The sequence below is a fragment of the Bubalus bubalis genome, chromosome 5 (assembly GCF_019923935.1).
Source record: "Bubalus bubalis isolate 160015118507 breed Murrah chromosome 5, NDDB_SH_1, whole genome shotgun sequence".
Taxonomy (NCBI): Eukaryota; Metazoa; Chordata; class Mammalia; order Artiodactyla; family Bovidae; genus Bubalus; species Bubalus bubalis.
In genome coordinates, this window is record NC_059161.1 from 77,581,582 (window position 1) to 77,608,290 (window position 26,709).

Here is a 26,709-nt window from a genome sequence, read left to right on the forward strand (position 1 = left end):
CCTGGATTATTTGAGCAGAGCCCTTTCGCACACCTCTCACACACCTTTCGGCTCCCCGCTCCCCAGACACGCCTGCAGCCCTGCCCAGACGGCCCTGCTCACCCACCGGTAAGCACCAGCCAGGCGCCCCTTGGACTGGGGTCATCCCTGGAGGAGGGTGGGGGTGGGGGTCCATGAGGGGAGGGATGACAGGGACCAGCTGGCCACGGTGGCAGCTGTTTGCCAACCTGAGCACCGGTGGGGAGCAGGCTCCGGCCCCCCAGGGTCTGAGAACAGCACCCAGCCCTTCAGCTCTGAGAAGCCCCTGGGGCCCTCACTTCCATGTGAAGGTCTCAGCTGCAGGGCCAGGGGCCAAGGGAGTGTGCAGGACAGAAGTTCCAGCGGAGAGACCCGCCAGACCCCCAGGTAGGGTGAGGAGAAACAGCTGGCTCCTTTGCACGGGCTTCTTCCCTTTGCAGATGAAAGAACAAAAATATTGGACCTTCCCTGGGGCGCCGGCCTTCAAGGCTGCTGGCTGCACCTCTCCTTCTTTGCAAGTCTTGGAAGCAGCAGGTTCTTAATGCTTGGCTCTCCAGTCTCTGTGCGATTGTCTCCCTGTCCTTCTGCCTCAAGGCGTTCTCTCTCACTTGTTTGCTTCTCCACCTGCTCAAGGCACCTGCCCCCTGTCCCCTGTGCCCCCTGAGTCCTGAGAGGTTGGAGGAGGTTGGAGGGCAAAGTGAGGCTTAGAGACAGCAAGCAGGGCTCCATCAGGCAGGCAGGCAGCAGGACCCGGCAACCTGACTCCCTGGTGAATGCTTCACTCAGGAGGGCTGGGCTAGCTCCTAACTCCTCATCAGACAGCTTGGAGGGGGCCCAAATCACCCTCAGGCAGGACCCCCACTCCTCCCAACAAGCTCACAGGGTCCCCAGGCTCGGCCAAGCCAATCTGTCATTTGAGCACAAGCTCCCCCACTTACACTTGACCGCACTGAGCCTGAGGACCAGAGAAAGACCAGCTTTAAGGTCATGCCCCTTGGGGAGGCACAGCATGCCAAGTAGGGCAAGCCAAGAGAGGCCTTCCTCCCAACGGCATCACTCCCACTGACACCCCTCTGGCACGGCCCTCCCGGCCTCCCTCGGCCCTGGCATTCAGGGTCTGGCAAGACCCTCCCTGGGCAACACCAAGACTGGCACACACAGCTCCTTCAGCACCAGGATGGTCTCTGTGGGCGCCTCCCAGAGCCTGGGCGACCAACCTGAAGGCTCATTTGTATGAAAGCCTGGGGGACAGAGGAGGATTCATTTTTATCTCCTGGTGTCCAGAGTCTTTCAAGGGATGGTCACAAAGCAGGTATTTAGTGAATGTGTGTTGAGCTAAATCAACCAATCCACATCTGATCCCAGGGAAGTCCCCGAGGGAATGAGTGACCAGGTCAGCACTGAGGAAGCTCCAGATTTCTTAAACCAGAGCAGCGGGCCCCTCACTGGAGTCCTTGGACACCCAGCTGCTTCCAAGAGGTGCACAAGACTAACCCTAGTCTCCATACAGACCTTCAGGAGCCTGACCTGAAGTGTTTCATGCACCCATGACCTTGGTCAGGTCTCACTTCTGGGAAGTGCCTTCCTGCTGGAGTTGATTCCTCAGCCCAGCAGCTGTCTGGGGCAGAGAAAGCAGAGAGGGGGTTTGCGAGCTTAGAGATGAACATTGGGATGGGGTGGGTGGCAGGGATTCCCCCCGGCGGGGATGCCAGGCCCTAGAACAGCCGGAAGGCAAGAAGGCAACACAGGGAGATTTCACGCTCTCCCCTAGCACTACTGGTGAAAGAATTGGCCTAGGGTAAAGAAGGGGTGGGAAATTTGCCTAAGAAACATGGAGGCAGTAGAGATAAAAGGAATGTTGATAAAAGGTCTTGGAAACTCACAGGCCTCTCCACCCACACTCCTTCATGCCAGAGACGCAGTCACCAGCTGAGACCCCAGCCCTCCTCTCCCATCCCCAGCTCCCACCCCACACACCCCAGCACCCAGCCTTTCCCTCTGGCTCCCACCCTGGGTGAGACGGGGAGGAACCAGCAGCTACAGCAAAGGGAAAGCCTGAAAGTGACCTTTCCTCTGCCCAGGACACAGTGATCGCCCAAGTAGGGACCGGTGATAAGAAGACCAAGGTGGGTTGGCCGAGCTGGGGTTGTTCCCGTGCCTGGCACGTGTGCACATCAAAGGACTCCCCTCCAGTCACACACACACCCCCCGCAGGGCTGAGGAGGAAGTCAGCCTGGGCCACAATGACGGGATCACCCCCAGGTCACTGACACCCCACAGACGGGCTCTGCAGCTCTCTGCTTCCCAGGTGTCCTGCCCCTTCTGAAATGACTTCTTGGTCTGCCTCTCACCAGTCCTGGAAACTTTCAGAGGAACAAGGGCATGGGGAAGGGCGGGTGGGAGGCAAGTAAGAGCAGAGTGGAAAAAGAAGCCCAAGTAAAGCAGAATGACCTGCCTGAGGTTACAGAGGCGTGATGAAGAGACCCCTCCAGGGTAATTGGAGTCATTATAAGCACAGTGCAAATTTGTTGCTCACATACCATGGCCGGGCACCGTTCCAAGTCCACAGTATTCCCATGGGCACTGTAGACAGACCTTGTCAGAAATACAACTGGGAGGAGATTACAGTGGGCTTTCTTTTGAATGAGCTCACGGCAGGGGGATTAAGATTCTGAGGAAGAACCCAAGAGGAGTGTCTGCTCTGTCTGTGCCCTCCTGATGGAGTCCATTTCCCCCTGTCCCCACCCCCAGCTCCTTAGCTCTGCAAAACCCCCGATCCCCCCTTGCCCCAGATGTGACCCCAGTCCCCTGCCAAGCCTTGGGGACTGTCCAGACACCCACCTCTCCTGCCTTCTCTCTTCTCTTCTCACCTTCTGCTGCCCTTAAGCCCCACGCCCCCCTCTAGGTCTCTCCGGTGACTCAGGACCTGCCCTCCGTGCCTCCACACTGGGGAGGGGTGGGGCACCCTTTTGTTCCTCCATATTGTCACATGGCACCTGCTGTTTGTCCCTGATCCAGTGGGGGATGGGGGGCTCTGGAGGGGCCCACACCGTTTGATGGGAGGCAGGCTGGGTGATACACACCTATGGCAATAGAGCACTTGACTTTTTTCAGCCATGCTGACATCATTTGGCAGGGCTGTGTGTTTGTTTAACCAGGGATCAAGTCTTCGGGTTCCCTACACCCCCCCTTTCTTGCTCCCTCTTTCACCTTCGTACCCCAACCAGGCATTGTAGGAGCCCTTTCTGGGGGTCCCTGGGAGGCCCTGGACTCTCTGAGAACCCCGGGAGCTATCTAGGAGAGGTGGCCCCCACCACGCTGCCAGCTCACCATTCTCCGCCTCTCCCTCCCATCCCCCTCTCCTCCAGGCCTGAAGGACTGGCTGGGGATGAAGTAACCTCCCCTCTGAAGCCCCACCCAGCTTCAACCCCTAGTCTTGGAATTAGGAAGTATGACTGGGGCACCTCCTCACCAGGAGCTGGGGCAGCTCAGGGGGTTGCAGGTTTGCTGCTCTGTCCGTCCCTGTCCTGGGAAAGTCCAGGCCCGGGGAGGAGCCAGAACCTCCCACAGAGCCCTCAGGAGGAAAAGCAGAACCTGGACATCCTGTATCACTGGCTGGGATGGAAGGTCACAGGGTGTCTGATACCACTCAGGGATGCCACAGAGCAGAATCAGGGTCATCTCTGAAAAGTCTGGGACCTTTTCAACAGGAGCACTTGAGTTGGAGTCAAAGGCCTGGCTCAAAGTCCCACCTCTGAGACTCAGTTTCCTCGTCCACAAAATGAGAGATTTGGACCTGCCTGGTCCTCAGGTCCCCTTCTGAACAAAGCTTTCTGAGGCTGACAGGCTGCTGGGCTCTCATTTTTATACACAGACACTCAGGATTGGGAAAGCTCCCAGGGCCTTCTTCCCTTCAGCACCCATGTCTAGATGAAGACAAGCAACATATGGGGAGAGAGACAGATCTTACATTCCAGTAAAGGGAGGGATCTTTTCTCCTTTGTCAATGGGAACTCCCCTAACATCTAAGCCCCATCTGTATAAAGCCTGCCCACAAGGGCGGAAACAGTCCTGTGTCATCCAAATTCATCTGTGCTTTCGAAAGGATTTCCAGCACCAATGCCCCCTTTCCTGCTCCCCTTTGCCAGAAGCCAACAGTGGTGTGTGCGCTGGAGGGGTCCAAAGAAAGGAGTTTTGAGGAGAAAGAGATCCCAGGCCAGGGTGTTCAGGAAGGCATCAGAGAAAAGGAGGAGGGGGGCAGGGAGAAGGAAGAGAGGGAGGAGGAGGAACCTAGCAGGTCTTAAGACTGGGCAGGGCTGAGTGAGGGCAGAATGAGTCAGGGCATCTCAGGTAAGGTGGAAAGTATGGACAGAGCCCCAGAGGGAAAACTGAGGAAGCTTGCTCAGGCGGGGTGAGTGGACAGCCCAGATACAGAGGGCAGATGCAACCTACAGATCTACTGAGTCCACCAAAACAGGGTCAGGCGATGCACAGACAAACACGCCAAAATAAGGAGTCTGGACTCAATCCCCTCCTAGACGCGAGGAAGCTGAGAGTTTCTGAGCTGGGGGTGTGGGCTGGGGAATTGGTCAGAAGGCTAATGCAACAGTCCAGGTGTGAGATAAGACCTGGGAGTGACACCGGAAGGAAATAGCAATGGGATTTGATGGGTTGCTGAATGTGGAGGCTGCAGGAGGGAAAGGGCAGGGACAAGTATGCCAGGTAGCGAAAGGTGCGACTGAGGACATGAGGGAGCCAAGCAGGCAAGGGAGCCGGGTGAGTGGGTTCTGTAGGATCAGATACTGACCATCCTCTCCCCGCCCCACACGCATACCCCTAGAATGCAGAGCCTCTGGTATCGCTGCGTGCTGCTTGGCATGGAAACAAGATCTTCCATTGCCTCCTCTTCCCTCTCCTGGTGCAGCCCCCTTGAAAGTCCCAGCTATTCCTTTATAAGTGGTCCGTTTGGTGGCCAGGCATAGACTCCCCAAGTCTCTGAGTCTTCCTCTGAAGCCAGGCTGGAGCTTGGGGTCCCTCCAGAAGGTCATGATCCCCACTCATTTCTCCCACAGAGCCCACCAGGCAAAGCACTGGGAAGGTTGGACCCTTCCAGACCCAGTGAGAGGGTGGGGTGGGGAGGGGGGAGCGAGGCCACCCTGCCTTGTTGGAGGTGAAGAGCTGGAAGCCTCTGAACAGTCTCTCCCAAGAGGAAGAAAGCACCCTCCCATCTTAATCATAGTAATCATCGCCGTTACCATTCACTGGGTGCCCTTGGAAGACCAGACTCTACACTCATGATCTCATTTAGTCCTCATGGCAAATGCCTGGGACTGTTATTATCCCCATTTACAGATGAAGAAACCGACTCTCTGAACCCAGGTCATCCTGGCTCCAAAACCTGTGCTGTTTTCCTTATGCCACTCAGTCTCTCTACTTGTCCCACTGAAATGTCTTACAGACCTTTACTCTTATTCAATTCAACCCCTGTCTTCTCCAAAAAGAACATTTATTGATCACTCAACAAGCAATTGTTGGCTCACACTAAGCACCAGGCAAAGGGCTGGGCAGGCTCACCCACAACTGCCCTTCCAGCCAAGTAGCGTCTGGGGGGTTCTGCGGGGCACCGTGCTTCCAGGCCCTGGTGGAACTCAGGGTCCTGTGACCCAGGGAATGGGACGCACCAGCCTGACCTTCATCTTCCTGGACACAGTCTTATCCACAATAGCAACTTACATTTATATCACTCTTACATTTTACACAAGCCTTTCTTGTCCATTTACTCATCTAATCCTCAAACAACCTTGTGAGGTTATGGCCCCCGGTTTTGCTGATGAGGAATCTGAGGTTCAGAAAGGAATGCTGCCCCTTCCACTTCACCCATAAAGCGAGCGCTGGAACCCAAGTCTCTGGGCCCTTAGTTAATGCATCTCCCTCCTCTCCCCCAGGGTGCTCTTCCACAAAAAGCATCAACCAGCCTGCTCCCCTCTGACAACCTGTCACTCACCCAGCTTCTCCCCTGGGAAGCATGCGGAGGAGCATCTTGAGTCCCCCATGTGGTTTCTCACTTTTAACTCTCTCTCAAATCTTTTGCCAAACTGGCTACAGCCATCCCACACTCTCCCCATGGGAGACATCATCTCCCTCTAAGCGTATGCCGTCTCTTTCCTCTCCCTCCTTCTTCCTCTGAGGTTGTCCAGGCAGGCTTCTCCCAGCGCTGGGGGGCAGGGGACAGGAGGGGGGACCAGCAGTTGGAGGATGGAGGAGGAACGATCTCTACAGGGAGCTCCTCTGGGCCTCAGGGGCCTGGCACTTAGCTCTGCCCTGCTCAGCTCCTGGAACGTCAGCAAGGTTGCGCAAAAAGTAAGGAGAGAGACATCAGTATACAGGGTGGGGGAAAGGTTAGACACAGGAAGCCGTGGGAGAGCCAGCCAGCGCAAACCATCTTGATTTCCCCAAACACCGCTGTCCCCCTGGGAAAACCTGTTGGTGAAGTCCTAGGCGGCTCCTTTAAGAAGGGTCCTCCCAAGGTCACCCTGGCCATCCCCCTGCCTCCAGGCAGCCTGCTTTCTTTCTTCCAAGCTGGCTGACAGGATGGTATGAGCCTTTCCGCCCGGGAAACTGAGGTGGGGGGGGGGGTGGCGAAGGTGCTTGTGAGGATACCAGGGGCCAGCGTGGGTTGCGGGGAGGATGACAAGGGAAGGAGGGAGAGGATCAACCCGCTGAGTCCCAGCCGCGACTCCTGCCCTTGCACTCCCGCCTCCTTGTTGCCCGGTGTTCAGCGGGGGTGACAGTAATATCATAGATGTGGGGTGCCAGCCACGTGCTGGCTGCCAAGCAAAACAGCCAGGACAAGTGTATGCATCACCTGTGCCTGGGAAGGAAGGCCACCGAAGAAGTGAGTCTGGTGGAAAGACTTGAAAGAGGGAAGGGAGGCACCTTGCTGGCTGGGGGCGGGGAAGACAGCATAAAACCCTGCTGAGCTAGGACCAGAGAGAGATGGCCCAGGCCGGCGCTGAGAAGGGATGCCCCTCATCCTCCCTACTCTGTTTCTTCCAAAGCTTGTAAATGCCCCAGACATGAGCCAGCCCAGGCCCCGCTACGTGGTAGACAGAGCCGCATACTCTCTCACCCTCTTTGATGACGAGTTTGAGAAGAAGGACCGGACGTACCCACTGGGAGAGAAACTTTGCAACACTTTCAGGTAACGTGGCTTGAAGCCCAGACTCCTCTCCCTTCTGCTCCCCACCAAACCCTCCCTGCACCAGGGCACGGCTCCTATACCGCTGTCCCTCAGACGGGACTTAGGAACCCTGAATTTGAAATCCTACGCCTCATCTTTACTGAGACCCTCAAGGAAATGGGGAATGGGGATGAGGACCACTCACAGGTCCAGAGGGGCTGGCAGGCGTCCCGACCCCTGCATGGGGTCTCACAGGCAGCCCACGCGAGTCCCTCCTGGGTTCTCAAGGGCACTGGGGAATGGTGCGTCGCCACAGCAGGTCAGAGCTCCCTCTTCTGCTGTCTCTTCTCCTGTCCTTTCCTCATCAAGGAAAATCTGAAGCCTCTCCCACCCCAAGGACTTTGTCCTCTTTCTCTCCTGGATGCTTTTTCCCTTCACAGGTCCAGACAATGCTCAAAGGTAGCCCCTAAATCCCTGGGCTCCCCTAAAGGATACTTACCAGGATGTGGTCTCACCAGTTTGTCCCACTCTCAGATCCCTGGAACTGTGCTGGTGGGTAGTGAAACCACACCCATAAGGAGGGGACTCCATGAGGTGACCTATACCTGCACTCCAGAAACCTGAGGCTATGAACTTTACCTTCCCCCCGACTCTTCGCAGACAGCTGGTAGACCTCCCTCAGGCCTCACTGTGGTCCATGACAGAAGTCACTTCCCCACTCCCCTGGGGAAACAGCTGATTCAGTTACCTGAATTGAGGTCACTGGCAATGGCTGAAGTGGAGATGCAGGTGGAACTGGTTCAGGCTGGGGGATCACCCACTTGAGTCTTCACTAAAAGCACCAGCCCAGCCCTATCTCTCCTGGGAAGCTCCGTCTCTGCCTGGTTATATAAAGACCTTGTCAGCATTTGTGCCAAGGAGTTTAAGTGTGTGTTGTTTCTGTACTGGAAGGAGGAGGGTATCTGCTGTTGTCCTAAAAGATGAGGATGATGAAAACCATAATAAGATGTAGGGAGCTAACAATTCCCATGTGGCTGGAAGGAGAGCCTTGAACGGTGCCTGGCACACAGAAGGTACTCCAATAAATTTTTGTTTAATGAATGAATGAATGTCTAGAAAACTAACCCACTTCCCACTATCCTCTTCCCACTTGGCTTCTGGAACCTCTCTATAGGTGTTTAGCATCTGTTTCCAGATCTTCTCTCAGACTTCAAAGAAGTCAGATTGCTTTGCTCAACTATGGCAGGCTTGCAAGTAAGGCTGGACATGTGCAAGCCCTTGAGAGGGTTGTTTTTCTCCCCCAGCCAGCTCTCCATTCATGAGTCCAGTTTTCCCTGCCATGAACAAACCTGAGAGAGTTCCTGGGGGCCTGGTTCTCTCTTAGGACAAGCCTTTAGAAATGCTGTAAGCTATTTACTACCAGTCCAACTCCCTGTCCATCATCCCGGGGATGGGAGAGGCACTACCCTCTGCAGAGGGCACTGGGGAGTCCAAAGGCGATGGCGATGCTGTTCCATGAAGTGCTGGTTGGGACAGAAAATCTACCCAGATTTTAAAGGGTACAAAGCATTGTCTGTGTTGATTTCAGTTTTGGGTGACATCCAGGGGACCCAGTGTCAGGGAAACTATTGTTGAGCAACAGTAAAGAACAGGAATCGGTGCTGGGCAGGAAAAGAGGCCTAATCACAGCAAGCCAGTGAGTCACCAGATGGGCCCTGAGTATTTGAATTCCCTCAGCTGGGAGAAGAAAAGCAAAGGCCTCCCCACCTCTTCTGGTCATCAATCCACCAACTGTCATCCTTGAGATTGAAGGCCCTTGTTTTTACCGCTTCTGAGTTTCTGATGAAAGGACCTCAAGGTGTTCAGCAAACAGGGGAGGGATCAATGCTCCCCACCCTGCGCTGACCAACAAATAGTTTCCCCATTCTTCCCTCTTTTGATGAATTGACAGGGGAAAGAACTCCAGCATTGGAATCATCACACACAAAGGACGGAGGGTCAGCAGAGGCGAACCCTGTGGGGACAAAGGAGCCTTCCTTTAGGGAGAGGTTCCAAAATATACAGCAGCCGCCCCCATTCAGACCGAGTTCTGATTCAGGCCCATTCTTTCACTTACTCATTCACTCATTTTTTCAACAGATATTCACTAAGCATCCCAGGGTGATACAGGAGGTATACAAAGCTGGACAAGAGACCAGACTTCTTTCCATGCTGGTTTTACTATGTAGTGGGGGAGAGAGATGAAAAGCAAGAAATTACAACCTGAGGTATTGCTATGGGAGCCCAGGCGAGGGTGACTGGGCCTGTTTTCAGGCAGATCAGAGGACGGTTGTCTGAGCTGGACTTGACGCCTCGGAATGCTAGGCACCCACAAAATCCATGCCTTTGAGAGAAGTCTTGCAGACTTCCCAGGTTAGCAGTGGGCAATCAGAAGAACTCCAACCAGTGTCCAGAGCAAGGTGAAGGCTCTCAAGAGAAACGTCTCTGCCATATCGTGTGCGTGCTCACTGAATTTTGCATGAATGCATGAACGAATGACCAAGAACAGGATATTATAACAATTCCCAACTCTGAATGCAGTGCTGACTGAAAACCTGCCCTGTTCCCCTCCAGATGTTCCTCAGCCAAGATCAAAACCACAGTGTTCGGGCTGCTCCCCATTCTCTCTTGGCTCCCCAAGTACAAGATCAAAGACTACATCGTCCCCGACATTCTTGGCGGCCTCAGCGGTGGATGCATCCAGGTCCCACAAGGTCAGGGGGTCCACTCAGCCAAGCCCATTCCCCTTCCCACTCCATCTTCTGTGACCTGCGTCACCCAACTGTGCCCCAGGGCCTTGACTCTCTGTGTCCTGTGCAGGCATGGCATTCGCTCTGCTGGCCAACCTTCCTGCAGTCAACGGCCTCTACTCCTCTTTCTTCCCCCTCCTGACCTACTTCTTCCTGGGGGGTATCCACCAGATGGTGCCAGGTAAGGCCCCTCCCCTCTTAGCAGGCAGGTGACCTGGACCGCGAGGATGGGTGGTGGGTGGCAAAGGGGATTCGTGTGCTTTCCCATCTGCATTCTCCTCCTGCTGGCGCTGCTTGGTCCTGGAGGGACCGTCACCGTGAGTGTCGACCCCCGGTCTTCTGTGACCTTGGAGAAGCCATAGAGCTTCCGTGAGCTCAGTTAGCATGACCCGCTGAGTCTCCCTCCCTGGAACGTGGAGAAGACTTGGCAGGACAAGAAAGGCCGTAAAGGGCTGAACAGATGGGAGAAATGGCCGTCCGACAGCCATCATCCAGCAGGCCACTTCAGGGACATTCGGAGTTCTCTGGTGCGAAGTGAGACAGAGGAAAAAGGCCTGGTCACAAAGCCTGTTTCTGACGCAGGCTCTACTTATATTTCCAAGCCTGTTTCCTCTCGTGTCCAGTAAAGTCATATTAACAGTTGGGGCGAAAGTATCTGGAAGAGTGTAGATCATGATCAGATACGAATGGTTACTGCGATGCCAGAGAGGAGCCTGGAGGCCCGGAGCGCCATCCCTGTGGGGGCTGGGGCATTCCGGGCCCCTGCTGGCTTCCATGGGTGCCGTCCAGACCTCTGACGTTTGCTGGCTGGGTGGGGCACCGCAGGTACCTTTGCCGTCATCAGCATCCTGGTGGGTAACATCTGTCTGCAGCTGGCCCCAGAGTCGAAATTCCGGGTCTTCAACACCACCACCAATGAAAGCTATGTGGACACGGCGGCCATGGAGGCCGACAGGCTACACGTGTCGGCAACGCTAGCCTGCCTGACGGCTGTCATCCAGGTGAGGAGCTCGGCTTCCGTCTTTGCCAGGGCCCCCCCTTAGTACAGCATCAGCTCAGATCGCCCCTCCCACAGAGGCCCAGCCTTGACCTTAAAGCCGGTTTAGGCCTCTCCATCTTCCCTCTTCCCCATTTGGAGGCCACAAATGACCTTAAAAATGCAGAGTATCTCACCTGCCCTCAGCAGATGCCTAAGACCAGCATCCACACTTAATAAAACTGTCCTGAGCTAATGACTGTCTAAAGGACTCATGGCCTCTCTCCGATACCCAGCTCTCTGCAGCAGTTTTCCATTTCTGTAACATTCCTTATCCCCCTCCAGCCACCTCTGCTCCAAGCCACAGCACCTCCTGCATGAGATAAATTGCATTTCCGCCACATGCAAAGGACTCTGCTAGATTTCATGCAGGCAAATGCAGCAGGACAGAATGTAAGAGCAGGAAGGGGCCTCAGAAGTTTCATTCATTGATTCATTCAGTTAAGGTTTTTTGGTTGTTTCACCAGGCCAGGAACTGGGCTAGGCTCTGGGGATAAAAGATAAGTAAGAAAGAGGCCCAGATCTCCAGAAGCTCACAGCCCAGCGGAGGAAGTAGCCATATCAACAAATAAATGTGTAGGCAGTAAGATAAGCAGCAGAATAGAGCTATATACGAGTAGCTTTGGGAACATCAAAGAGAAAGTCAGGGAAGGCCTCTCCTCAAAGAGAGGAAGTGACATTTGGCCTCAGTCTAAAAGGATGAGTAGAAGTTGACCGGTAACCATAGGAAAGAGGCACAGAAGGACAGTCCAGTCAGAGGGAACAGCACCCCCACAGCACAGAGGCCTGACAGAGCGTGAACTGACCAGGGCATGGAAAAACAAGGCATTTGCTGTGGCTGGAGGGCAGGAGGCATTGAGAGAACGAGCCAGAGAAGAGGCCAGAGAAGTAGGCAGGGCCAGTCAGTGAAGTCTGAGGTCTGTCCCCTAGCAGCAAATTTGGTTCCTATTTGGCAGTCAGATTGGATCAGTCAGACTCTGGAGAAGACGATGGATGGAAAGTAGATTAGAATCAAAGCACAGGGCCAGCTGAGAGACTATGAAGAGGCCCACGCAAGAGTGATAAGGGCCTAGACCAGAGTGGCGGGCAAGGAGACAGGGGTAGACTGGAAGAACGCTTTGCCAGGAACAAAATAAACAGGGCTTGGGATATTAGAAATGAAGGGCGAGGGGGGATGACTTCCAAGTTCTGGGTTGGCCAGCTGGGTGGACGGGGGTGTCAATCACTGGGAGGGCAAACGCTGTTGAGTGCTAGGTTCATTGCACAGTGGAGGAAACTGGAGCCAATGAGGTCAAGTGTCAGAGGCCTGTGCCCCGAGGGACTAACTTTCTCTGTCAGTTCAAGGCAGGACAAGGTCACAAGGGACTCGTTTTCCTAGAGCTACTACTATCTCAGGGCTGCATGAACTCCAGGCCTGGGTTTGGGCCAGGCAGATGTGAGAGCGGCTGGCCCATCATGGTCTGACCCCACCACCCCTCTGCTCTCAGATGGGCCTGGGCTTCATGCAGTTTGGCTTTGTGGCCATCTACCTCTCTGAGTCCTTCATCCGGGGCTTCATGACGGCCGCTGGCCTGCAGATCCTGATCTCCGTGCTCAAGTATATCTTCGGACTGACCGTCCCCTCCTACGCAGGCCCAGGGTCCATCGTCTTTGTGAGTCTATGAGTGCGCCCCTGCGAGAGGGTCTTGAGCAGACACGTGAGCCTAGTTCACTGTCTTAAGAAGTTGTGAGCACCTCGTTATGAGATGTTCTCAAGCAAAGGCCGTCTGACCCATTGTTCAGAATGGATTTCAAGAGGTTCCCATTTGGGGAGGGAGGGTCAAACACATGACCTTGACGGCTGGCTGAGGGTCTCTGTGATTGTTGTTCATTCGCTCAGTCGTGTCTGACTCTTTGCAACCTCATGGACTGCAGCACGCCAGGCCTCCCTGTGCATCACCCACTCCCGGAGCTTGCTCAAACTCATGTCCACTGAGTCAGTGATGTCATCCAATCATCTCATCCTCTGTTGCCCCTTTCTCCTCCTGCCTTCAATCTTCCCCTGCATCAGGGTCTTTTTCAATGAGTCAGCGCTTCGTATCAGGTAGCCGAAGTATGGTTAAGTCTCTGTGGTTAATTACTGCAGAAAAGGAGAGGTACACTCTCCATCAGTTCCCCATCCCAGTGCCTCAAACCCTCCCTACCTGGAAAGTCTTTCCTTATGTCTAATCTCCATCCCGCCTCCATTAGCTTGAACTCCTCCTAGAGGAAAAGGAAGGGAATCAGCCTTCCCATCCCAGCATGGAGACAGGGGTGGGAAGTTGGACCGAGAGTAGGGTCTGGATTCTGCTTTGCTGTGCCTCTCAGAGCACTAACGACATCCCTCCACTGGCTCAGACGCTGGGTGGTGATGGTACAGGAGGAAGGGGTGGGAGCCCATGAGCATGATGCTCTCTCCCCCAGACCTTCATTGACATTTGCAAAAACCTCGCTCACACCAACATCGCCTCGCTCATCTTCGCTCTTATCAGCGGTGTGGTCCTGGTGCTGGTAAAGGAGCTCAATGCCCGCTACATGCACAAGATCCGCTTCCCCATCCCAACAGAGATGATTGTGGTAAGGACCTTGCCCAGGGCTGGGGTGTTGGGGCCCAGGCAAGAGGCTGTTGAAAAGGAATCTAGCTCCAGCCGGAACCAGGAGAGCCCCTCTACCCATCCCTCCCCACCCACTTGCCCTCTGTGAGCTGGTAGGACAGAAGGTCTGGAGTGAACCCACTCCATCCCCCTGTGTGTGGTTCCCACTCTTCCTGATCCTCAGGTTGTTCCCTCTCAAAGAGTCAGGGGAGTGGGATTTGGGGTCCCCAGACAAAAGGGAGACTTGAGAGGGACCCCTACCCTGGCCCCAATTTAGAGCTAATCCCTGTTCTCCTATCTGGGATTTGCAGGTAGTGGTGGCAACAGCTATCTCCGGGAGCTGCAAGATGCCCAAAAAGTACCACATGCAGATCGTGGGAGAGATCCAACCTGGGTGAGTCCAGGGGGCTGGGAAGCCTGGCCCCACTCCCACTGTCCTCCCCACCTAGGTTCAGAGTCGGAGATGAGATGAACTCTATAAAGTATGTTATAAATTCTATGACACTGACCAGCTATGAATTATTACTATCACTTATTATGGAGAAGAGCCACACAGCGCTAGCTGTTTCATGAACAGTGAGCCGTGTGTGTGCATGCTAAGTCGCTTCAGTCGTGTCCAACTCTCTGCGACCCCATGGACTGTAGCCCACCAGCCTCCTCTGTCCATGGGATTCTACAGGCAAGAATACTAGACTGGGTTGCCATGGCCTCCTCCAGGGGATCTTCCTAACCCAAGGATCAAACCCACATCTCCTATGTCTTCTGCATTGGCAGGCTGGTTCTTTGCCATTAGCACCACCTGGGAAGCCCCCTTAACTGCCACACTCCCCTCAAAAGTTTCATCTGATGGGTGAAGCCTCTCTGATCAGCCCTTCTCTGGTTCTTTGTCTTGCTTTAATGCATTGGCTCTTCTATCCACATGGGAAAAAGCTATTAGGATCAACAGAATTCACTGACTATCTACTCTGTGCCAGGGACTGTGCTGGGCCCTAGGAGGAGAGGACCAGTGTTTATACGGCAGAGCTGGAGCAGACAATGGAGAAAAGGCCTCAGAGCACTGGGGCTGTGGCTCTGGGACCAGGGAGAGTGAGGAGTCCGAATTCTGGACGTGAACGAATGAGGCCCTACCAGTTACTAGCATGGTGACCTCAGACAAGCTGTGTTCTCTACGCCTCGAATTTTTGCGGTGTCAGGGGAAGTGGCGGTAGCTGCCCCGCAGCATGATACTGAGCATCCAGTTTGGAAGTGGTGGTTCACGCAGAGGCCCTGGCACTGCGTGGGGCCCTGCTGCCCCCTGTGGGCACTGAAGGACTCAAGGTGCCCTCCTCACACCCTTGGGCCCTGCTTCCTTTCTGGCTCCTTGGCAGTTTCCCCACTCCCGTGTCGCCTGTGGTTTCGCAGTGGAAGGACATGCTTGGCACGGCCTTCTCCCTGGCCATCGTGGGCTATGTCATCAACCTGGCTATGGGCCGGACCCTGGCCAACAAGCATGGCTACGATGTGGATGCCAACCAGGTAGGTCCAGCCACTCCCAGCAGGGCCGAGCAGGACGGGCCAGGGCCCACAGAGGCCTGACGAGGGATGTCAGGGGCTCTTTGGCTGACTTCTACTTGGTTGGGAGTGTATGGTTTTATAGCAGCTGGGTCATTCTCAAGTTCAAGATCCAGCTAGCTTGAATGAGTATGTTTGGTCTGTACTGCGTGCCCCACCCCTACACACACTGCCCAGCTTCCAATCCTGCCCCTGTGCCCACAGGAGATGATCGCCCTGGGCTGCAGCAACTTCTTCGGCTCCTTCTTTAAGATCCATGTCATTTGCTGTGCTCTCTCTGTCACTCTGGCCGTGGACGGAGCTGGAGGAAAATCCCAGGTGAGCACTGGATCAGGGCAGTGGGAAAGAGATTGGGCGTAGCAGAACAGTTGCCCCAGAGAAGCCAGGTCAGCTGGTCTCCAGTCTCCCTCTCTTCTCCTCAGTCTCCACTCCACCAAAGGCATTTATTGGGGAAAAAAAATCAAGAGCAAGAATTTCACACCTACGCCGTGTTTCCATCTCTTTCTCTGGATAGGTGTCAAGCCTGTGTGTGTCCCTGGTGGTGATGATCACCATGCTGGTCCTGGGGTCCTATCTCTACGCTCTCCCCAAGGTAAGAGCACAGCATGAGAGCAGAAGCCAGCGACAGACTCCAGGAAGAGCAGGCCTTAGGAGCTGTGTGATGCTTCACAGGCCACAAAGTGCCATCCTTTGTCCTAGCCACAACCTGCGAAGTAGTTAATGTAGGTTTTACTCTTGCCATTTTACAGGTGAGGGAAACTGAGGCTGAGAAGCATTGACAAGGCTCACAAGCCCAGGGCTAGTCCCAAACTCCGGCCTTCTGACCTCAGGGTCCATGCCCCAGTCAGTGTTTACAGCGTCTTTGAGCCCCTGGCTCAGAGGGCCCTAGGCACAGGCTGTCTGGGGATGAAGGAAGAGGGGGGAATGGCAAAATCCAGGCCTGAGGGCCCTCTGGCTCCAGCACCTGCACTTTCCAACCCTAAGGTTGAGTGCAAAGATTTGGGGGCTCTGCCAGTTCTGGAACTGCAACTCTGTCCTGCCAGGCTCCAGCGTCTGGTGTCTGTAGGAAGGGCAGGGAGAAGGGGCCACACCGCAGGTGATGGGGAACAGTGTTCTGCTTCCCCAGTCTGTGCTAGGAGCCCTGATTGCTGTCAACCTCAAGAATTCTCTCAAGCAACTCGCCGACCCCTACTACCTGTGGAAGAAGAGCAAGCTGGACTGTGTGAGTAGCAGGCGGCCCCGGGTGCCTGTCATGCCTGGTACCCCAGGCACCGCAGCCCCACAAGCCTGGCACTTCTGTCAGTGGTCCCTCTGGTCAGTTGCTCCCTAATTAGCATGCACTCAGTCGCTAAGCTGTATCAGACTCTTTGTGACTCTATGGACGGTAGCTTAACAGGCTCCTCTGTCCATGGGATTTTCCAGGCAAGAATACTGGAGTACATTGCCATTTCCTCCTCCAGGGGATCTTCCAGACCCAGGGATTGAACTGGCATCTCCTGTGTCTCCTGGATTGCCAGGCAGATTCTTTACCACTGAGCCACCTTGGAAGCCCTAATTAGCATAACTGAGTGTTAACAGCTCAGGTTTTGGAGTAAGAGAGCTTATGTTCAAACCCTAACTCAACTGTTCACTGGCTCTGTGACCAATGGCAAGTCCCTTAACCTCTCTGAGTCTCGGCTTCCTCATCTGTGGTCACAGGTATTTTATATTCTCCAACCCCCCAACCCCACCCCCAGGGATGCTTATGAAACGAGATAAAACAAGTAAGGAACACATTGTCTGAATTGTATCTTGTGTTCAATAAAACTTAGCTATTATTATTTTTATAGCTCCAAAAAGCAAAATGAAGTCATTTAAAAAAACAAAAAACCTAGGACATAAAGCCAGTGGACCAGGATCTTGGGCAGGTTAAGACTTCTGTGGAATTCCATCTCCCCATCTGTGATGGGGTGATATTCATGGCTGCACCATACACTGGTTCTGAGGATTAAACGAGATCAGAACTGGAAAGCAGCTGTAGCCGTGAACACTTAGCAAACATGGCTCACTGCTTTGATAGTCATGTTCCCAGCACACCTCCCACTGGGCAGTAGAAATGAGGCTACTGTGTACCGACCACACTGCTTACCCCACTGGAGCCCGGCGTAAGTTGTGAAAGAGGATTTCCTAGCCTCCTTTCAAGATGAGGACAGCAAGCCTCAGAGAGGTTAAGTAATTCATCAAAGGCCACAGAACTGGTTAGTGGCAGAGGCAGGACTGGAGCCCCAAGTCTTACTTAGCCTCCAAACCTCTGAGCTGTACTGTCTCCTGGGGGAGGAAGCACACTTACATGGTAAGGAAAGAAATCCTTAAAGTCTGAGAATGAGTGGTCCATCTGGGGTCCCCCTCGAGTGAAGGACAAGGACAGGGAGAAAAATGAGGCCCCAGTATCCACCCCAAAGGTCTGCTTTGCCGCATCCCAACCATCACCCCACAACAGCAATAGTCCTGGTAGTCACATCGTGCTTTGGGTTCCCATCTTACCCTCCCTCTCTCCATCCCCCACCCTCCCGGCTTACACACACAACTCAGCCCCAGGCCATCAGGTCAGGAAGCTGAGCGCCGGTCGAGTGCACACTTTCTAACAGATGGAGGAATGGAACTCACGTTATTGTACCCATCACTAGGCTTGGCAGGACTTTATCTTCATTAATTCTTCAGTCCTTTCATGAAGCTGGTACTATTATTCACATAGCTGTGTGTGTGTGCTAACTTGCTTCAGTCGTGTCCGACTTCTTTGCAACACCATGGACTGTAGTCCACCAGGCTCCTCTGTCCATGGGATTCCCAGGCAAGAATCCTGGAGTGGGCTGCCATGACCTTCTCCAGGATTCACATAGCTAGTAAGTGAATATTCACAAGTAGGACAACGAAACTTGGAGCCCAGGTGTATCTGTCCCAAGACTCACAGTCTTTGTGCCACGCCAGCTCCCAGTGGGCACGGGGGTTAACTATAACAGCCAGACAAGACCAGGAAGCCACCCTCAGTCCACTGGAAATGGGCAGGTGTCACAAAAGCTCGCCTACGTGAAATACTGGGAAACTGCCATGAAGAGGGAAGGGTGGTGTGAGGTTGGGCTAGCAGAGAAGGGCCTTGGCTGACCCCTGAAGACTTCCCCAGTGGGGCAGGCCCCCCCAGGCCTGCCCTGACGTCTCTCTCCTCACAGTGCGTCTGGGTGGTGAGCTTCCTCTCCGCCTTCTTCCTGAGCCTGCCCTACGGTGTGGCGGTGGGGGTCACCTTCTCCGCCCTGGTTGTGGTCTTCCAGACCCAGTTGTAAGTAATGGCCCCTCCCCCAGGGCATGGCCGTCAGGCCCCGGCCAGTCCGTAGGGGCTGCCACGGGGGGCCTGGAGCAGCTCCTGGGCCCCGCTGCCCACGGGGTCTGGCTCTGGAGGGGCTGCCAGGCCCGAGGAGAGCCCGGCCCAGCTGGGACTGCTGGCACAGGCTGGGCTGTCTGACTCCCATGTCCTGAAAACCCAGGGGAACCCATCATGGTCGTAGAGGGCTGGGGGCCCAGAGGAAGTGGGGTCGGGCTGGCGGGTGAGACTCAGTGTCCTTCCAAAAGTGTGCCAGACCCCAGATCAGATGGGATCCCACCCCGAGGGAGCCGTGGGCCAGAGGAAAGCTAAGTCTCTCCCATAAAAACATTAAGTGAAGCAGACAGGGAATCCAGTCCAGGGCAAGAAGGATCCTGAATGTCAGGGACCTAGTTCCTCCTCTTGAGAACTCAGAACCAAGAAGTGGTGGCTTTGGGGCCACTTACGCTTGTGTTCTCCACCTTCCTGCCCAGTGAGCCCCCTCCTGGGAGCTATATCAGGGAGCTGCCTGCCATCTCTCTGATTATAGCCCAGCCACAGGCCACCAGGCGTGTGTCTCTAGCACAGAAAGACAAACAGGAAAAGCCCAGGATCAGGACGGGACCCTCTCCTGCCCTACCTCTGCCCAGCCCCCAGCCCAAGCGTCCCTCCAGGCCCGTCTGCTAATAGCATCCTCTTGTGTTTGTCTTTTCCTTCTTCATCCAGTCGAAATGGCTGTGCTTTGGCCCAAGTCATGGACACTGACATTTATGTGAATCCCAAGACCTACAATAGGGTGGGTAATCCAAGCTCATGACCGCCCTCTTTCGCCCTACATCACCCCACATAAAAGGGTTTTGTGAAAAACCGATAAAAGATATCGCTGCTGACTGAGCTGACTCTCCCTGCCACAGGTCCAAGAAATCCAAGGTATAAAGATCATCACTTACTGCTCTCCTCTCTACTTCGCCAACTCAGAGATCTTCAGGCAAAAAGTCATTGCCAAGGTAAGGCCCAGTCCCCTGGTGACCAGAGGGAGTGGATAGAGTGTGCCTGGCAGAGGCAAGAAAGGGCGCTGGGAGCCAAGATCTGGCCTCTTCCTCCAGACAGGTATGGACCCCCAGAAAGTGTTGCTGGCCAAGCAAAAAAGCCTCAAGAAGCAGGAAAAGGGGAGAACAATGCCCAAGCAACAGAGAAAGTCTCTGTTCATGAAAACCAAGGTGAACTGAGGCTAGAAACAGCCCACGCCCTCTCCCTTGCCCTCTCTGACCTTGCCACCTGGTGCCCCACCTCCCAGCACCCTCAGAGGCAAGGACAGCGAGCCTCTGTGGCCACCGCCTGGTGGATGTTGTCTGTGGGCATCTTCTCCTCGGATGAGGAGCCTTCAGCTCCCGGGGTAACCACTTAACTCCCATGGCCCCCTCCTCATTTTCTGGCTAAGATGAGATACACCCATGGACTTATGGGCAATCCCAGATCAAGAGTTGCAGTGAATTTCCTGGGGTCCCCAGCCAACCTGGAACTAGGAAGGTGGGTGTGGATGTGGGAATTCTGCAGAGAAACAGGTAAACATGGGTAAATGCAAAAAGGGTCTCAGTTGTTTCCAAAAGGGCTTCCTCCCAGAGCAGAGTACACTGAAGCTTCAGTGGCTCTCTTAGAAGGGTCCTCAAACTTTGCCTGCGTTACGGAGACCAAACGTGCAGACCCGCTCAAAGAGGAGGCTTTAGGAGGCGCCAGTCCTCAGGGATTACAGGGGCTTGGATTCTCCCACCACGAAGTCCGGTTATTCACCTCCACATGCACGCACCTTGCCCCAGCTTCAGCCACAGCGAAGTCTGATTGAGCCTGATGACCCTGACTGCACCCTCCCACCCCCCCTCCAGACTGTCTCCCTGCAGGAGCTCCAGCAGGACTTTGAAAACGGCTCCCCGACCGACCCCAACAACAACCAGACGCCTGCTAATGGCGCCAGCGTATCCTACATCACCTTCAGCCCTGACCGCTCCACCGCTGCCCACTGCGAGCCCCCAGCCTCTGCTAAGCCCAGTGACACACTGGCCGGCGTCCCACCCTTTGTCACCTTCCACACCCTCATCCTCGACATGAGTGGGGTCAGCTTTGTGGATCTGATGGGCATCAAAACCCTGGCCAAGGTGAGGGAGCCCCAAGGCGGAGGGAGCCCCAGCCCATCCCCACCCCGACTCCCTCACCCCTACCCTCCCACACTCCCTTTCCCCAGAGCCTTCATTTCAAATGACTGAGTGAGGAAGCTCACCAGGGAGCCTACCATCTCCTAAATCCCTTTACCCAGATGCCACCAGGACAGGATGCTGCCCACAGAGCAGGCCCAGACAGCACAGAACAATGCGTGCCTGGGCCCCGCTGGTCCACCCTGTCCTAGCACCCCTCTCTAGCAGATGTGGGAACCCGGCCCACGGTCCTCTGAGTAGAGCTCGTTTGGCCCAGGTTCATGGTCTAGTGCTCCTTTCCACACTCACCCAGACACTCTAGCATCAGCCGGGTCTGGCCAACCGAGGGAAGAAGAAGAAATAATATCAGTGGCCCTCACCTTTAGGCCAAACAGACGGCTCACAGGGCTGCTTGAATAAATGCATCCGTCTGATAGCTTTCAGCAGCCACTTCTGATGGCAGAGTCATCTCAGACTGGCCCAGAGAGAGGTAGCACAGTAGAACCGAGCACGAGAACACACAGGCTGACGGCCTCGTCAACCGGCGCACAGCCGGCTCCATCCCCAGACAAGGGCTGAGCCTGCTCCCGCAGCCTGGGTCTACTAGGATCCAGGTGGCTGAGGCATTAGCCATTCCAGGCCATGGTCCTCCCCTGCGGCTTCAGCCTAAGCCTCAAAGGCAGGCACAAGGTGGGGTCTGGGATTCTAAGCTATCGAAAGAAAAGATCTGGCCCCATAAGAAGGGGCCATGGGAACACTAAGTGGATGCCTTGCTGGCAAAGCCCCATGTCTGCCCCACTTTCCAGAGGAGCGGTCAGCCAACACTCCAGGGAGGAGTGGTGTGCTTTGCTGCTATTTTTATCTCGGGCTGCCAGGGCTCTCCTGGTTGCTTATTTGTTTGGCTTCCCTCTCAAGTGCGTTTTGTGAATCACTTTGGAGGCCCACTCAGAACATTCCTTTCCTTCTGTCTCCCTACCCAACTCGCTCCCGACTCCTCCAGCTGAGCTCCACCTATGAGAAGATTGGGGTGAAGGTCTTCTTGGTGAACATTCATGGTAAGAGAAGAAGGATGTTTCGGGGACTGGAAGGCTGACGAGGGGCTAGGCTGGGACTAGGTGGGTGGGAGGCTGAATAGTGAGGGGGTAGAAACTAGAACAGCACCTGTTCCCCTAAACTACTGCCTGCTCACAAGAACTCAGGCACAAGTCAGAAGAGACTGCAGCATAACATCCTATATGCTGTGCTATGCTGAGTCGCTTCGGCCATGTCTGACTCTGTGTGACCCTATGGACTGTAGTCTGCCAGGCTCCTTTGACCATGGGATTCTCCATGGGATTCTCTCTAGCCAAGAATACTGGAGCGGGTTGCCATGGCCTCCTCCAAGGTATCTTCCCAACCCAGGGATCAAACCCACGTCTACTGCACTGGCAAGCAGGTTCTTTACCACTGCTGCTGCTGCTGCTGCTGCTGCTAAGTCACTTCAGTCGTGTCCAACTCTGTGCGACCCCATAGATGGCAGCCCACGAGGCTCCACCGTCCCTGGGATTCTCTAGGCAAGAACACTGGAATGGGTTGCCATTTCCTTCTCCAATGCATGAAAGTGAAAAGTGAAAGTGAAGTCGCTGAGTCTTGTCCGACTCCTAGTGACCCCATGGACTGCAGCCCACCAGGCTCCTCCGTCCATGGGATTTTCCAGGCAAGAGTACTGGAGTGGGGTGCCATTGCCTTCTCTGTCTTTACCACTAGGGGCCCCAATAAAAGAGTTGGGGGGCGGGGATTGTGAAGTTAAGGATCAGCAACTAGGATTCTGATTTGCCCACCACTAATTTGCCATGTTCAGCTCAGCTGGTGAAGAATCTGCCTGCAATGCAGGAGACCCCAGTTTGATTCCTGGGTCGGGCAGATCTCCTGGAGAACGGCTAGGCTACCCGCTCCAGTATTCTTGGGCTTCCCTTGTGGCTCAGCTGGTAAAGAATCTGCCTGCAGTGTGGGAGACCTGGGTTCAATCCCTGGGTTGGGAAGATCCGCTGGAGAAGGGAAAGACCACCCACTCCAGTATTCTGCCTGGAGAATTCCATGGACTGTATGTATAGTCCATGGGGTTGCAAAGAGTCAGACATGACTGAGCAACTTTCACTCTCAATTTGCCATGTGGCCAAGTCACTTCATCTGCCTGGGGATCGATTGCCACCTACATAACATGAAGAGGTTGACTAGATGAACCAGGGAATCTTCTCCAAATCCAAAAGTCCATAAATAGGCAGAAAGCACAGATATACCATAACTCTCCAGGGAAGATACACATGCAGTTTTATATGGACTCAGTCTCCACGGGGCCCACAAACACAGCCCCCAGTCCCTGTCCACACAGCAGTGGACTTCTCATCAGCACATGTGTGGAGTACAGGGATGTGGACACAGTGAGAACACACAGACGCACAGGAGAAAGGGAAAGGCGCACGTTTGCACACCCCAGTGCCCTCGGGGGGCCAGCGCCTTCCAGCAGGACCAGCCAGCCCCTGCGCTGGCCTGCGCGTGGCACAGACTCTGCAAGCTCCGCCCGCGTGGAGTCTGCACTGGTTCTGCTCTGTGCGTGTGCGTGTGCACCTGCTCTGTGCGTGTGTGCGTGTGCACCTGCTCTGTGCGTGTGTGCGTGTGCACCTGCTCTGTGTGTGCTCCAGAGCTGGAATCAGAGGCTCCCTACCCACCCTCACTGGACACGCCTCAGGAAATCATCCCCAGGGCTGGGGCGGAGTAAGGGCTCTGCCACACACCGGGCTCTGCAGGAAAGGTCTGGGTGAACAGGAGGAAGAATGGACCCTCAAGGGACAGAACTGGCCCATGATTTCGGCTTTCCCTCACCACCAAGAACAGGCACCCTGAATCAAGCTATTTCCTTCTGCCCGGGGTTGAAGGTTCAGCATCCTCAAGCTCACGTTGCCCTCTGCTGTCCAGAACTGATACTGCAAGGCCAAGGCCCAGGCCCTGTGACGCAGCAAGGGCACGACCCCCAGGCCTCTCTCTCTCCGTCTCCCCCACCCCCAGCTCCAGGCCACAGTGGCGTCAGCTTTTGAAGGTGACCTTTCCCTCCTTGCAGCCCAGGTGTACAATGACATCAGCCACGGAGGCCTCTTTGAAGACGGGTGTCTACAGCGCAGTCACGTCTTTCCCAGCATACACGATGCGGTCCTCTTTGCCCAGGCGGAGGCCAGGGAAGTGGCCCCAGGACACGACTTCCAAGGGGTAAGGTCTCTGCACCTGGGGAATCCTAGGCCCCAGGGCATTGAAATAACAGACCGGTTTGGGTTCCAACACCTGTTCTATCAATTAACTTTCCTTAATCTCTGTTTTCTTAGCTGTGGAATGGGTGCCTTAAAGATCTCACAGGATCTTTCTTTTGTTTTGGTTTTAGGATTAACTGGTAATTATATCTTTTGTGTCACTTGAAAGAGCTTTGTATATTACAAAATCTTTATTATTATCAGTTTTGAGATCAAACACCCGAAGCACAGTAGGTTATGCCTGGTATTCTGACATGGCTCAACCATCCTATTCCTTCCCTCTTTCTACAAGACGTTTTGGAGAAGGGAGGGGAGTAAGCCTGCCTGTTTTAATTTAACCGAGATTAGAGATTTCAGGCTGGTGATGGATGAAGAGTGTGGATCAGGGTTTTGTCTGAGTTTCTTGACATTTAATTTACTAGCTCAGTAAGTGGTATGCCAATGAGCTACAAATAACAGTGTCTACAAATAACACTCCAGAAAGCTGGGGAGGCAGAAAAAGCCCATCCCATTGGCATCCCTGCCCAGACCTCCCCAGACAGCTCCATCTTCCAGGCTGCCCTGCCAGCTCATCTTCGGCCCTCGCCTGCCAAGCCTCTGTGCCCTAGTCCATGATGCAAACCCCTTCTACCTTCTGGGGATCATAAGAAAGGCTTTTCTGGCCCTAGAGCAACCATTTGCTCTTTGCTTTTTGAGATTGATGAAGCTGGAGCCATCTGTTCTGGGTGCAGAAAGCCTGTCCAGGGAAACACAGGGCCGGGCACCCACCCGCCACACACAGAGGCAAACTGGGAGAGCAGCGGCCTTCCTGGCCTCGTGCCCTTTGCCAGCAGAGCAAAGAGAGGGAGATTCTGGGGAAACCCTCATCATCATAACTGTACAAATAATGCCCAGTTTTTACAGTTTAAATTCTTAAAGACATATATTATACCAATTGTATACTTACCTATTACAGAATATATTCATATCTGTAAATTATACACACACACACACTGTTTCAACAGCGTGGTAAGGCAGAGAGCCAGCAAAGTGAGTGTGATCATCCTACTTTTACAGAGAAGGGAGACGGATTCCCCAGGTCAGGCAGCTAGGTAAGCTAGGTAAACCTTTCCTGCTTCTGAAGTGCCCACCAAGGGAGCCGACCCCAATGCACACCTGTCTACAGGGAAAAGGGAAACCGCAGCTGTGCTATATTTTGAGAGGCAAATGAGGGAGGGGAGAGAAAGGACAAGAGGCCGAGTTACGCATCAGAACACATGATGCCCTCCCCGACTCTGCCATTTGTGCCAGACCATCATTCAGTCGCTGCAGCTCACTCCACACTGGTTTCCCCCACCCAGGCGCAGGTGGACCCTGAGCTTTCTCTGTACGAGCCGGAGGAGGACAGCCCCAGCTACTGGGATTTAGAGCAGGTAAGCTGACTAGCGGGGGTCAGAAGGGGAAGGAAGGAGACCCTCTCCCACCCAAAGTGTTGGCTGGGCTCTCCCACCAGAAGCCAGAGCAGTCACCTTGAAGGCAATAATGTTTATTTCTCACCTTTCTTTTAATAGCAGATCTTAATTCTTCTCACTCCCTGAAAGGCATCATGGGGGATGGGAGAGTCACTGGATCAAGTCCTAGAGAAATAACATCTATTCTTAACTCTCCCATGCACTAGCCACATGATCTTGGGCAAGCCACGTGACACCACCAGACCCCCCGTGTTTATCATTGTAAAATAAGGGAAATACGAGGAATACCTGTCCCATCTACCTAACAAGATTAGTGAGGGATGCTTTTGTTCTTTTGTTAATTCAACTGGTATCAATGGTGTGCCTACTACTTGCCTGACACTGTCCCAGGGTGGGCACACATCCGAGCAGATGAATTCCAGGGGTACAAATACTACTGCAGGTGGGCAGCCCTTCCGAGCCATGCACATGTGGCATGTACTTCATATAGAACTCTATGATCCCGACATGAAAAGTAGCCCCACCCCAATGCCCTGAATCAAAGAAACCAAAGCTTTAGAGAAATCCGGCACTGGGTCTATTAGAAAGAACAGCTCATTCTCTGCCTCTTCCCATTCTTTTTGGGCGTTGAGTTCGGATGGTCCTCTGAGCCCATCGCTGGGAGTGCTGGTGGCATGCTGCAGGCATCAGGGAATAGAGCCAGGCCGCAAAGACTTGGCACACTGATTTCTAGGCCTCCACAGAATCTCCAGCACATTCCAAACACCTGGCTAGGACAAAACAGCTTGTCGGAGCAAGAAACGACTTTGGAGCTTTTCTGATCTCAATCCTCACCTGACCCGATGAAGAAAGGAGAGCAAAAAAGGAGGGAGGGACCTGTGACTGTCACACAGCACAGCAGGGGTGATTCAAAACTAGATTTCAAGCTTCTTCTCCCGTCACCTCTATACCAGTTCACCTCTTGGGCTGACCCTGCCCCTCCACTGTTCACACACACACATCCACACACTCACCCTCACTTCCCATAACGCCTTCCTCGAAATGCTGGCCAGGGTTTCGTAGGGTCACCTGGCAGTTGTGACCACTCAGATCTAATGCTCTCTCCCCCACCCTGCTTCCTGTGGCCGCTGCAGGAGATGTTCGGAAGCATGTTTCACGCAGAGACCCTGACTGCCCTGTGAGGGCCCAGGCCGCCTCCAGAGCACCTCGGACGCCTGTGAAGGATGAGCCTGGGACTGCAAGGAGTGGAGGGTCGAGGAGAACACCTC

The 26,709-nt window shown here is 54.3% G+C and overlaps 1 protein-coding gene and 1 long non-coding RNA gene across 2 annotated transcripts; one reads left to right on the forward strand and one right to left on the reverse strand.

Annotated features, from left to right (window-relative positions):
- SLC26A9 (solute carrier family 26 member 9) lies at nt 1-26,709 on the forward strand. The gene is made up of 21 exons (XM_006065673.4): nt 1-108; nt 7,077-7,219; nt 9,812-9,951; nt 10,058-10,168; nt 10,813-10,988; nt 12,511-12,675; nt 13,466-13,618; nt 13,947-14,029; nt 15,003-15,150; nt 15,391-15,504; nt 15,701-15,778; nt 16,313-16,408; nt 18,393-18,499; nt 19,247-19,316; nt 19,435-19,527; nt 19,627-19,740; nt 20,404-20,673; nt 21,710-21,764; nt 23,807-23,952; nt 25,331-25,402; nt 26,575-26,709. The coding sequence occupies exons 2-21, from the start codon at nt 7,095-7,097 to the stop codon at nt 26,620-26,622; spliced, it is 2,364 nt and encodes a 787-aa protein (XP_006065735.3). The 5' UTR covers nt 1-108; nt 7,077-7,094; the 3' UTR covers nt 26,623-26,709.
- Nucleotides 13,084-20,396, reverse strand: LOC112582776. Its single transcript, XR_006551245.2, has 2 exons — nt 17,833-20,396; nt 13,084-13,142 (listed from the first exon to the last, which is right to left on the reverse strand). It is a non-coding gene; the product is annotated as an uncharacterized LOC112582776 (long non-coding RNA).